Genomic DNA, 13,138 nt, shown 5'->3' with positions numbered 1-13,138 from the left:
AGGGGGAGAAAAAATATGATTTTGAAAATTATATGTCGCAGGGTTGTCAAATATTTTGTCAAATTTATTTTGTGTCAAATCCATACAAATATTGCCATCATCAAAAAGGGGGAGATTGTTAATCATATTATTTAATTTTGATGATGTCTAAAATATATTAGTTAATATACATATTATTTGACACAAATTATTATCTTTTTAAAATATATATATTTGTTAAATATTATTTAAATAAAATAATATTATCTTTTTAAAATATATATGTTAAATATTATTTTAAATATTTTCAAAAATTTTACTATTCACTTTTTGAAAAATAGGGTTAATTACTATTCATCTTTTGACAAATCGATTAATTATATTATTTTGACAAAAATGATTATTTTAAATATTTTCAAAAACTTTACTATTCACTTTTTGAAAAATAGGGTTAATTACTATTCATCTTTTGACAAATTGATTAATTATATTATTTTGACAAAAATGATTGATTGGTTGTATTATTTTGACAAATTTGATATTTATGGGTTGTCTTATTTTGACAAAATTAATATGGAGTGGTAAAATACATTTAGTTTAAAATCTTTACAACATATACAATATTTTAAAGATGACATATATTTTCAGATCCATCATAAATATTATTTATAGAGATTTTTCTGTTTGCAAAATTTTGATTAGAACTTATATAACATTATATGCAGAATACATCACGTGCGCTATTAAATTTTTTACACTACATTGATTATATTATATTATAATCAAACAAGAAGAAAAAGATGGAGTTATGTATATATGTATATATATATATATATATTATAAACTAGATGGAGAAAATTATTTGTTTGTTTGAAAGTTGTGAACTTTGTATTAAATTGTCTACAAAAACGGTGGCTCCATGTTTGAAAAAAAACAAGAAGAAAAAATCAATCTTATTTTTATCTTTTTAATTCTTATCATTTGCTGACTATTTAAATTTAAGGAGTGTGCTTATGTAAGCAATGACATCAAGAGCCTGCTTATGTAAGCGATGACATCAGGAGCGTGCTTATGTAAGCCATGACGTCAGGAGCGTGCTTATGTAAGCCATGACGTCAGCAAGGAGTGTCCAACGGGTGTATTTTTGTGTATAAATAGAGGTGTTGGATGTGGAGAAAAAATCAAGAACTTGAAGAGAAAATATTTCTGTGAGCTCCAAAATTCTGAGTATTCTGCTCTTTCACTTTCAGATCTAAGTCTAATTTTTGTTCTTACACTTTCATATCTACTCTTTGTGAGAGAATTATTGTAAAAGTGGGTTCAATTACCACTTATTCTTATTCCTTATTTTTGTGAGAGATTTTGTAAGGGTAAGGCATTTATTGTTGAGTGAGGCTCAATAGATAAGAGTAAGTCCTGTGCCAAATCCACAAGCTTGGTGGTGTATTTATTCAATTGATAGTAAAGAAATTCTCAAGGAGGTTCCTTGGGGAGTGGACGTAGGCCGGGCGTGCCGAACCACTATAAATCGCAGTGTTTGATTTTCTCTCTCTATCTCTTCTACTTTTATATTGATAATTATTATTCTGTTTTTCTTTATTTATTAAAATTCTGAATATTGTGTTATTTTTAATATTGTGAAATTTTTAGTAACCCAATTCACCCCCCCTCTTGGGTTGCCTATCTGGGATAACAGTCGCACTAAACCATCGCCTTGGGCTTAACCTTGGCATCTCCGCTATTCGGCATTGCTACGCCTTGGCCAAGTCTTCTGGTCGGCACGAGCGTTATTTCCTTAGAGCCAAAGACACCGACCATCAACTAGTGACTATGCTTTCCAGCTCTAGGAAGCGAGTCGATGATGTTATGGTCATCGTCCAAGGAAACTGGGAATTCGGCGAAGGCGAGGATCGCCTTGATCGTATTCCTAGACGGAGGGGCGAACCAGGTGGCCGAGTATCATCTTCTATTCATTTGTTAAATTTATAAAGCTTCATTTTTTGGGCCTTATGGTTTTGCTTTTGCAGGGAACGATTTGAAGAAAATCTTGACCTCAACTGACGACGTCGTCCTTTCAGAAATCAAGACTACGCTCAAGTATTTCGGCCGACGGACTCTTCAGAAGTAGGGGAGGGCGGCCCACGTTCTGCTCCGCTATGAGCCGACTTATACGACCTTTTCGGCAGCGGAAAATATCGCAATTCCGATCGGTGAGGAGTTTCTTGTCGCCCGTATCTTGACTGACTTCAAAAATTTGAGGCAAGTCGGCTGCAAGGAATCAGATTCGAAGCGATCGGAAGTAGCTGAGGCCGCCGAATCAGACGAAGCCAAAACAGAGGTTGACGACGCTTTGAAATTAGCATTTGAGGAAGTCGGCCTCAATTCGACTGATAATCCGTACACTTCGGGTCGAGAGGACCGTTCACTTGACGATATTTTTCAGGGTCTGAAGGATCTTCCCGGCGCGTACCCTGATGATATGGCTGGGCTGAGCCTCACTATGCTTGCCAAGAAAGCGAACGCGGAAAGGCTAGCTGCGCGGCGAAGGGCGGAGGAGATTCGGGTTATCGAATCTCAGTCTCAGTCTCAGTCTCAGTCCTCCCTGCCCGTTATTGAGGAAGTGACGGCAAAAGGAGGAAGCACCGAAACGGAACCCTCGGTGCAGGCTAGTGTAGAAGCTGAGCAAAGGGTGGAAAGTGCCCTACTGATGTCGAGGTCGGCTCAGAAAAAGATCGCGTCGACAAACGGCCTCGTTTGGAGGAATCGGATGTGTTTGTACCTTTTGTTATTCAGCCGAAGATGAAAAATACGCCGATCTTCTCCGATGCTTCGGTAATCAAAGATCCAGCGGTTGCACTTAGTTTGGCGACGTCTGTTTCACTGCCTGCTGATGAGGAGACTTTTCGGGCGGAGCTGGACCTGGTTGCAATCGCGTTGGCCGCGCAATCGGCTATTTTGGTACATATCTTGACTCTGTCTTTTCTCCTTACACATTATTTTGGTTTTAACTTCCTGTTTTGCAGACCGTCGGAAGGATAGCAGACATGGGTCGTCGCTATCATGATGCCGTGGAGCAAATTGGCTGTTTACAAGCGAAGGTTGAGGACCAAAGGAGTAGGGCGCAGATCGAGGGCGCTCGTGCCGAGGCCGAGTTGGAGAGAGCCCGTAATGCTGAAGACTTGAGATCGGTTGCCGAGGAGAGGGCGCATGCGAGTGACGCCGTGCTTAAATTGGCCTAGGAGGCGAATTCTAAATTGAAGGATGAGTTGGAAGAGATGAAGGCGGCGAAGGAAACAGTTGACCTGAAGGCTTCCAGCGCATTTGATGCCGGGAAAAAATCTGCTTATGATGAATACATAGACGAAGTCCCGAAGTTTGAGAATCAGGGCTTTAAACACGGCTGGCTCAAAGCCCTTGCTGCCGCTAATGTGTCTTTGGCTGCGCCAATTCCATATGAGCAAGTGGATATTGAGCCGCTGGAGTCTGATTCCGATGGCTGATTTCAAAGGCGCTTGTTTTTTGTTTTAGGATTTGCGTGTATTTTTCAGCTTTTTACAGTTTTTTGCTTAGTAATTTTCGTATGTAAAATGGTTACAATTTGTGCCCAATTTACTTAATGAAAATTCATTTTGTACCTTGCTGTTAGTGATGAATGGAATTGCTTTGGGTCAAATGTTGTATAATTGCCGACTAAATGATTAGGACGTTTTAAAAGCCAAAAATTGGTGAATGAACTGGCTACGGCACATATCGATCGGCATGAGGTCAGGGTACGCGGCCGGCTAGATTAATAAATCTGTCCTTGCCCCAGCCAGTGCATGAACTTCAAAGGCATTGATCAAAAATTGACGTTTAGATAGTTAGGCCGTTTTAAAAGCCAAAAAGTGGTGAATGATCTGGCTGCGGCACATATCGATCGTCATGAGGCCAGGGTACGCAGCCGGTTAGATTAATAAATCTGCCCTTACCCCAACCAGTGCATCAACTTCAAAGGCATTGATCAAAAATTGCCGTTTAGATAGTTAGGCCGTTTTAAAAGGCAAAAATTGAATGAACTGGTTGCGGCACATATCGATCGGCATGAGGCCAGGGTACGCGGCCGGCTAGATTAATAAATCTGTCTTTGCCCCAGCCAGTGCATGAACTTCGAAGGCATTGATAAAAAATTGCTGTTTAGATAGGCCGTTTTAAAAGCCAAAAATTGAATGAATGCACTGGATGCGGCACATATCAATCGGCATGAAGCCAAGGTATGCGGCCAGCTAAATTAATAAATCTGCTCTTACCCCAGCCAGTGCATGAACTTCGAAGGCAGTGATCAAAAATTGCCGTTTAGATAGTTAGGCCGTTTTAAAAGGCAAAAATTGAATGAACTGGCTGCGGCACATATCGATCGGCATGAGGCTAGGGTACGCGGCCGGCTAGATTAATAAATCTGCCCTTGTCCCAGCCAGTGCATGAACTTTGAAGGCATTGATCAAAAATTGCCGTTTAGATAGTTAGGCCGTTTTAAAAGCCAAAAATTGAATGAACGAACTGGCTGCGGCACATATCGATCGGCATGAGGTCAGGGTACGCGGCCGGCTAGATTAATAAATCTGCCCGTGCCCCAGCCAGTGTATGAACTTCAAAGGCATTGATCAAAAATTTCCATTTAGATAGTTCGTTTGGAGAGTAGCGTTAATGAAATTGCCTCGGGGGCGCTGCAAGGATTAGAAATAAATGGGGGGTGGCTGTTTGCGCCAGTAACTTCGCTTACTGTGTTTTCAAGGCAACTTATCGCGAATGGCAAATAGAGTTTTCTTTAACAGCAGAGGCGAAGGTCAAACTTTGGCTGAGCTTGATACTGCGATGAATCGCGGCAGAGAAGCCACTCGTGCGGGAAGTGGGGCGTCCAACGAACGGGAAAAACGTCAGACTCCAAGTCGTCGAAACAGATCACCCCAAAAGGAGAAATAGCAACGGGGAAGCTCTCCGCAACCGCGACCGTTGAGTTTCGCAGTTTTCGTAGGGAACAGACCGATGACGGAGGCGGACTCCATTATCAGGGACCCAGTGGTGGCGGTCGAATTTGCTCGACAGATTTTTCCACTGGAGGTGCAGCAGTCGATGGTTGGCTGACAAGATTTCGACGTCTTTCGAGCTGGAATCCACGGGGCGGTGAAGGGGCTGTACACCGCTCACGAAGTTGGCATGCACCTGCACGCCGCACGACGGGAGATAGAGAAGATGGACGAAAGGGTCCGCAGTTCGGAGGTTCGGGTGGAGAAAGCCGAGCGCGAACTTAATGAGCTTAGGATGGCTAAAGCCGCCGAGCTGCACGTGGCGGGTCGATCTAATCCAATCGTGGACGAAAGGGTGACCCAACTGCTATTGAGTCATGCCATTGCCGATCGAGACACGGCTAGCATGTTTGCCGTAGAAAATGTGAGATCCAAAGGTTATGAGCAAGGCTTTCATGCGGGTCGGAAGGTTGGGATCGACAAAATGAAGGAGAAGCTTGCAGAGGAGGTCTGCCGATGCGAGAATTGGAGATTTAAGCACGGTTGGATCGCGACACTTCAGGCCGCAGAGGCTCTTCAAGCAAAGGGTGTCGATTCGGCGTTGCTGCGGTACCGACGTAATCATTTTCCCTTTTCCGCCTTTGAGGTCGAAAAGAGCGACGATGAGGGGAGGCTGCATAAAAATATTCGTTGTAATGTTCAGGCGCGGATTGCGTCAAAAATTATGTAATTACTTGTCAGATGAATAAGATGCTATGTTGTTAATATTCCTGTTGCCTTATAATTACTTGTCAAATTGCATAATTATGTAATTCTTTGGCGTATATATGTTTGCATGTTTTGTGCTTTGTTGGACAGAGATTGTTTGAATAAACGGTTTTAGCCGGCTCGTCCAAATGGAGCACGTCACTAAATATTTATTCAGTATGCTTGTTACATTGCCCAAAAACGGTGTTGATAAGACTCCGAATCCGGCATTTTCTTTAGGTATTTATTCGGCTCCAGGCTTAGGCTAGGACGACGTCATGCGTCGAAGGGGCTCCGAATCCGGAGACTTTGAGTGGCCGATTGTGATATCCACAAAGGGCGCTCCGAATCCGAAGACTTTGATTGGCCGATCGCAATATCCACGAAGGGCGCTCTGAATTCGGAAACTTTGAGTGGCCGATCGTGATATCTACGAAGGGCGCTCCGAATCCAGAGGCTTTTTTGGCCCAATGGCGTCATGCGCCGAAGGGGCTCTGAATCCGGAGACTTTGAGTGGTCGATCGTGATATCCACGAAGAGCGCTCCGAATCCGGAGACTTTGATTGGCCGATCGTGATATCCACGAAAAGTGCTCCGAATCTGGAAGCTTTGAGTGGCCGATCGTGATATCCACGAAGGGCGCTCTGAATCTGAAGGCTTTTTCGGCCCAACGGCGTCATGTGCCGAAGGGGCTCCGAATCCGGAGACTTTGATTGGCCGATCGTGATATCTACGAAGGGCGCTCCGAATTCGGAGGCTTTTTCGGCCCAACGGCGTCATGTGCCGAAGGGGCTCCGAATCCGGAGGCTTTCAGTGGCCGATCGTGATATCCACGAAGGGCGCTCCCAATCCAGAGGCTTTTTCTGCCCAACAGCGTCATGCGCCGAAGGGGCTCCGAATCCGGAGACTTTGAGTGGTCGATCGTGATATCCACGAAGGGCGCTCCGAATTTGGAAGCTTTTTCGGAACACTTTTAGAACAATTTTCGACTAGAATCCTCGTATTACAAAAGTGGAATTTGTACATGGCGAATCGTTTAACACTAAAATCATTCCCTACAGGTCAGGTTTAATGATAAAACTTTCGCAAGTGGGTCGAGTTCCAAGGCCTTGGAAGACTCCTTCCTGTCATATCTTTCAGCCGATATGCCCCTGTTCCTGCGATGGAATCTATTTGATAGGGGCCGTTCCAGTTTGGACCAAGTTTTCCATCAGCCGACTTCCTGTCGGCTGGAAGCACCTTCTTCAGGACCAATTCTCCTTGTGTGTAGCGGTGTAGCTGAACTCGTTGATTGTATGATTTCGCCAACTATTGCTGGTACCGTGCCTTGGACGCAAGGGCGCGGTCTCTTCGTTCTTCGATTAGAATCAAATCCAAAGCCAGCATCATGTCGTTTCGGCCTGTATCAAAAACTTGCGACTTCAGGGTTGGGAGGCCGATCTCCAGGGGTAAGATCGCCTGGTTGCCAAAGCATAGGGCAAACGGAGTTTCTCCAGTTGATCTCCTCGGTGTTGTTCGATGAGCCCACAATACACTCGACAATTCTTCGACCTATTTGCCTTTGGCTTTCTCCAGCCTTTTCTTGATGCCGTCCAAGATGGATTTGTTCGAAACTTCGGCCTGATCATTGCTTTTGAGGTAAGCCGGCATAGAAAAATACGGCCGGATACCATATTTGTCGCACAGTTTTTGGTAAACACCACAATCAAATTGAGTGCCGTTGTCTGAAATAAGGGCTCTTGAAATGCCGAATCGTGTTATGATGTTCCTCCACACAAAGCGTTTAACATCAACGTCTCGAATGTGTGTTAATGCCTCCGCTTCGACCCATTTTGTGAAGTAATCTGTTGCGACGATCAAGTATCGCTTATTCCTAGGGCCCTCGACAATGGTCCTATGATATCGAGCCCCCACTAGGCGAACGGCCAGGGATTGGTAATAGAATTCAGCTCTTTTGCGGGCAAATGGGTTAGTGGGGAGAACTTCTGGCACTGTTCACACTTTTTCGCATAACACTCGGCGTCCGCTCTCATTGTCGGCCAATAATACCCCTGCATTATAGCTCGATGGGCCAAAGAATGCCCGCCAGAATGGGCACCACAACTGCCCTCATGTATCTCAGTCAGAAGCTCCTCGACTTTGTCTGGGTGCACGCATTCCAAATATGGGACAGAGAGGGATTTTTTATAGAGCCCTCCTTGCGAATCTAAGTAGTATCTCATGGCTTTGTTTCGCAACTTGTGTGCTTCTTTCTTCTCCTCTGGGAGTTGGTTAGAAGACAGGAAAGCAGCAATGGGATCCATCCAGCTTGGGTCAAATTCTATAACGTTAATCTGGACTTCTTCCGAAGGGCCAATGCTTGGCTCTAGGATGAAACTTACTTCGATAGTCCGTTTAATCTCTGAGTTGATGGCGGAGGCTAGGCAAGCCAAGGCGTCTGCATGGGTGTTCTGATCACGTGTTATCTGGTTCAACTCATGATGGTCGAATTTTGCCAACAAGGTATTGGCCGTTTTCATGTAGGCCGCCATGCGGTGGTTCCTTGCCGCGGTCGTTCCTTGCAGCGTATTCCCCCTTTAGCTGGTTGATCACCAGTTTTGAATCACAAAACACAAGCAAACGCTGAGCGCCAAGAACATGCACATTCCGTAAACCGCCTAGGAGGGCTTCGTATTTGGCTTCGATATTTGATGCTTCGAAGCCAACCTTAACGGCCTGCTCAATTATTGCGCCGTTAGGAGACATGATGACAACTTCGGCTCCACTGCCCCACTGATTGGACGACCCATCGCAATACAACTGCCAAATATCCCCAACATAAATCCTCCAACTCAGCTTCGGTCGAATTTCGTCAGGCTTGAAGTCGGTCAGGACACCAGTGAATTCGACGACAAAGTCGGCAAGCACCTGCCCTTTGATTGAGGTTCTGGGTAGAAATTGAACATCGTATTGGCCAAGTTCCAGAGCCCACTTTGAAACACGTCCGGAAGCTTTTGCACTGCATAGTACAGATCGGAGGGAATAGTCTGTTAGCACCCCAATACTATGACTCTGGAAGTAATGCATCAGTTTCCTCGCCGCCATGACTAGGGCTAGGATGAACTTTTCCAGCGAAAGGTAGCGTGTTTTGGCATCAACCATTGCCTTGCTCACATAATACACCGACCGTTGCTCTTCCAGCTCTTCCTTTATTAGCACGGCGCTGACGGCCCGGTCGAAAATTGCCAGATACATAATGAGCGTGTCACCAAGAGAGGGCGTTGCCAAGAGTGGTACTGAGCGGAGGTATGTCTTAAGGCCGTTGAAAGTGGCTTCGCATTCGGAGGACCATTCAAAAGCCTTGCCCTACCGTGGTGTATGAAAGAATTGTCGGCAGCGATCTGTGGAACGACTGATGAACCTGTTGAGCGCGACGACCATCCCCATTAACTTTTGCACCTCTTTTACTGATCGGGGGGAGCTGAGCTCCAGGATTGCTGTGATCTGCCTTGGGTTAGCTATGATTCCTCGGTGATTGATGATATATCCCAAGAATTTGCCAAAGCCGATTCCAAAGGTACATTTGGAAGTGTTCAGCTTCATTCCATATTTGCGTATGATGTCGAATGTTTCTTCAAGATCGGCTATATGATTCTGCTTTACCTTTGACTTGACCACCATATCGTCAATGTACACTTCCATTGTGCGATCGAGTTGCTTTTTGAACATGGTGGTGACTAGTCTCTGGTAGGTTGCCCCGGCGTTCTTCAGCCCAAAAGGCATAACCTTATAGCAGTAGGTTTCTCTTGGGGTGAGGAATGCAGTTTTTTCCTGGTCCTCCGGATGCATGACAATTTGATGGTAGCCTCGGTAAGCATCGAGGAAACTCATGCGCTGATGGCGTGCTGTAGCATCTACCAGTTGGTCTATTCTTGGGAGAGGAAAACAGTCTTTGGGGCAGGCTTTGTTTAGATCCGTGAAATCAACGCAGACTCGCCATGTACCGTTCTTCTTCTTCACAACTACAGTATTAGAGAGCCATGTGGGGTAGGTAACTTCCCTGATTGCCCCTGCATCAAGCAGCCGGTCAACCTCTTCAATCACGGCGGTAGTGTGCTCTGCGGCAAATCGCCGGCTTTTCTGCATGATCGGTTTGCACTTAGGGTCAACATTCAAACGATGCTCGGAAACAGTTGGGTGGACGCCCAACATTTCATATGGAGTCCATGCAAATACATCAAGATTATCGAGCAGGAAGGATACTAGCTGCTGTCTGTCGGTTTGATTCAGGGAGGTGCCGACCATGAAGAATCTCTCTGGATTGCCGTCAATCTCAATTCGGTCTAAGTCTTCTGTGGCTTTCTCATTCGGGAGCCGCCCGACATCGTCGAGGCTTTCACGATCCAGCACCTCGATGGAATTAACTTGCAAATCCTTTGGCGTCTTTCCGGAGAGGAGATAGCATACTTGTGCTGATTGTTGGGAACCACGGATCTGCTCGATGCCATATTCTGTCGGGAAGCGCAAAAGCTGATGATAGGTGCTCGGGACAGCCCGTATAGTATGCAACCAAGTTCGTCCCATGATGAGATTGTACGGCGAAGGCAGCCTGACGACCAAGAATTCCACATCCATTGTTCGGGAGCCTGCTTAGACGGGTAGTATGATTTTCCCCAATGGATATTCTGAATTTGCGTTGAAGCCGAATAATGGATAAGGGGCCGGAGACAAGTTTGATTCGTTTAAGTCAAGTTTGATGAAGGTCTTGTAATACATAACCTCAGAAGTACTTCCCTAGTCTATGAGAACGCGTTCGATAGTAAATCAGTTGGCACGTAGTTCAATGACCAGTGGATCAATGTGGGGGACTGTTATGCCGATAAGATCAGAATCGTCAAAGGCAATACTCGGAGCTTCATGCGGCCGTTTTGCCGGCGTGAGTTACTTCTGGGATGCAGGGTATGTTCGAATTGTATGCGCGGCTGAGGGCGTTGGCAAGCTGTATATCATATGGATGACTGCAAGTGGAGGTGATTCCCGTCGAAGTACAATTGGTCTGGTTGCGCACGTTTGGGCATGGTGCTGGGGCTGAACATCTCGGACCAACTCCTGAAGGTCTTTCATGGCACAGCTACTATCACGATCGTGATCTTCGCGACATTCACACCGCCTATCCTTTTTTGTCGAGTTGGGAGGTGCCACCGCTTCTGATGGCCTGGTGTACAATGAGGGGGCCCACTTCATATGCGGACTTTCTCCGGAGGAACTGAAAACTTTAGATCATCCATTTTTCTTGGGATCCGGGGATAATAAGCCAAAGCTACTATCGGTGCCTTGAAGCCGGGCTCGAGGTCGTCGATCACCTGCTTTCAAAGGTTGCTCGGGATTTTGGGGCACGGCTTGTTTGGATTTTGCTACCTCCAAAGCCAAATCCTGACGGAGGCGCTCGTTCTCATCGATCAAGTTTTCCAACCTCTGCTCATTTTGCTTTGCCTGCTCTATGATCGCTTGCATTGCCTCATGTTCTGGAGTCGAAGGTGAGGCGAAGTTCAAAACGCGTCTTACTAGGAGAAGCTCCGGTCCGTGCGTGTTTGTTGGAGTGAAAACGTCTACCTGCGTGTTTTCATCAGTGACTATTAGAGGATCCTCTGTCATGTCTGCCATGGATATGCTTTAGTATTCCCACAGACGGCGCCAATTGTGGGGATGGCGGTTTTAGGAAATACTCTTTTGATCCTGGGGGACGCTCGTGATCCACCGATAGACACCTGAAAGGAAGTAAATACTTCGGTCGGGGGTGCCGGAATTAGCACTCCGACGGACAAGTCAGACTCTCGTTCTAGATTACTTGTATTCTAAGTTAAACACCACAATTATCACATATCTCTTTCTGGCTGATGTCTCTTCTATTTATATCTTTTCTTCTTTGGGCCTCGGGATTAGTTCCAAATCCAACCTTCTATTCGGCATATTTTGTAATAAACCGATCTTTGCTCGCCCCCTTGCTTAATCGACTATCTAGCCGAATAAGGTTGGGTCCGACCTTCCGTGGCAATGGCCGAATGTTTCGAATCTTGATTCTTCAATGTTCGTGTCACGACCCCATTCCGCCCCTAGTAGAATGGTGCCATGATGGCCAGCAATCCGAGATTGCCAAGGGCCAACTTGGAAAGATTTACACACAAACAGAGTATACATATGGGGCTTACATGTGCGGAAGCAATAATTTAATTCTGATTAGTCTATAAGAGCCGTGCATAAATCAAATGAATGGCATACATCATATCGAGGTCTTACAACTTGAATACAAATGAATAAGTACATAATACATCTTGATCAAAAGACTTCTCAAGCTGACATATGCAAAATACAATGAGTCACAAGCCAAGAAGCATAGTCTTCAAGATGCTATCAAAAGTACGAATCCAAAACATCATGCCAAACGCATCTAGGCGTCACTGCCGTCCTACTCATCACCTACATATATATAGAGAGGGTGAGCTTGGATACTCAGTGAATGATATAATCAATAAAGGAGTTTGCATGAATGATATCCGAGGTCTCTTTTCTAAACAATACAATACATAGCATAACTAATACGAAATCAAGGGATGAACCAAGTCCATCTAACAAGTCTTCAAAACTTCAAGGGATGCTTACTAGCATCAATATAGTACAAGGGATGACATTAACAAAGGTGCTATAAAAGTTTAGAGTCCCCTAGCACGTACGGACTTGTGTTACAAATGCTTATAGTCCCTTAGCACGTACGGACTTGTGCTACAAATGCTTAAAGTCCCTTAGCACGTACGGACTTGTGCTACAAATGCTTATAGTCCCTTAGCACGTACGAACTTGTCAAGAATGTTGTCAAAATCAAAGTTAATACTTGATACATAAAATAAGGATAGTCATTCATGCATAACAAATACTTTTCCAAAACAAGCAAGGCAAAGCTTTATCAAATGTCATAACATAGCTTTATTAAAAATACCACTCACATAGTTCTTCGAACGTTGGGGTCAAAGCAAGAGTCCAAGTCCTACAAACACATGGCAAAGTCTATTGAATGCACTCTCAAACAAGCTTTACATGAATACAAATGATCTTGGCATTCCTTCAAAACTAAATCGGACCAAAACAAAACACTATTTCTCATCTCGGAAAACATAATGGGCACCAACTAGGTCTAGGCCGAGGTCCCACACCTCCTTGCCGAGGTGTGGTCCCGATGGCCACATTTAAGGAAATGAAGTCGGGAAAATCTGGGTTTTCCTTTGCTGAAGAACATGAAAAACATGAATGCTTAATCACAACTTGTTATTACGAAATCTGGGATTTCATGAGATGAGTTCGAAAACATGGACCTGGGTACCCATACTTGAAGATCTTATGAAAACAAACACAAAAACATGAATCTTGGTGCAAGT

General features: G+C 44.8%; 1 protein-coding gene and 1 long non-coding RNA gene across 14 annotated transcripts in view; one reads left to right on the top strand and one right to left on the bottom strand.

Moving 5' to 3' along the window:
* LOC114274144 (GCN5-related N-acetyltransferase 6, chloroplastic) overlaps positions 1–13,138 on the bottom strand; it is a 60,995-nt gene that overhangs the window by 14,064 nt on the left and 33,793 nt on the right. For 3 of the 13 annotated variants that reach the window (XR_014357662.1, XM_082911134.1, XM_028216484.2), the window contains one exon: positions 11,969–12,185. The exons of 6 other annotated variants lie outside the window; for them this stretch is intronic. Coding sequence is in view for 6 of the 7 variants with exons in the window: in XM_082911134.1 (XP_082767260.1) it covers positions 12,182–12,185 (4 nt within the window). In the remaining variant the exon portion in view is untranslated. Of the gene's footprint in view, positions 1–11,968; positions 12,186–12,709; positions 12,751–13,138 lie in introns of those variants that run through there. 4 more of the 13 variants (XM_082911136.1, XM_082911132.1, XM_082911133.1 and 1 more) reach the window with 2 other exon arrangements.
* LOC145814364 (uncharacterized) lies at positions 1,163–3,615 on the top strand. Its single transcript, XR_014357663.1, has 2 exons — positions 1,163–2,937; positions 3,003–3,615. It is a non-coding gene; the product is annotated as an uncharacterized LOC145814364 (long non-coding RNA).

The sequence above is a fragment of the Camellia sinensis genome, unplaced genomic scaffold, assembly GCF_055761805.1.
Source record: "Camellia sinensis isolate YWXY unplaced genomic scaffold, ASM5576180v1 Unanchor1, whole genome shotgun sequence".
NCBI lineage: Eukaryota > Viridiplantae > Streptophyta > Magnoliopsida > Ericales > Theaceae > Camellia > Camellia sinensis.
The sequence above is the reverse complement of the archived record's forward strand: the minus strand, read 5'-3'. Positions and strand labels throughout refer to the sequence as shown.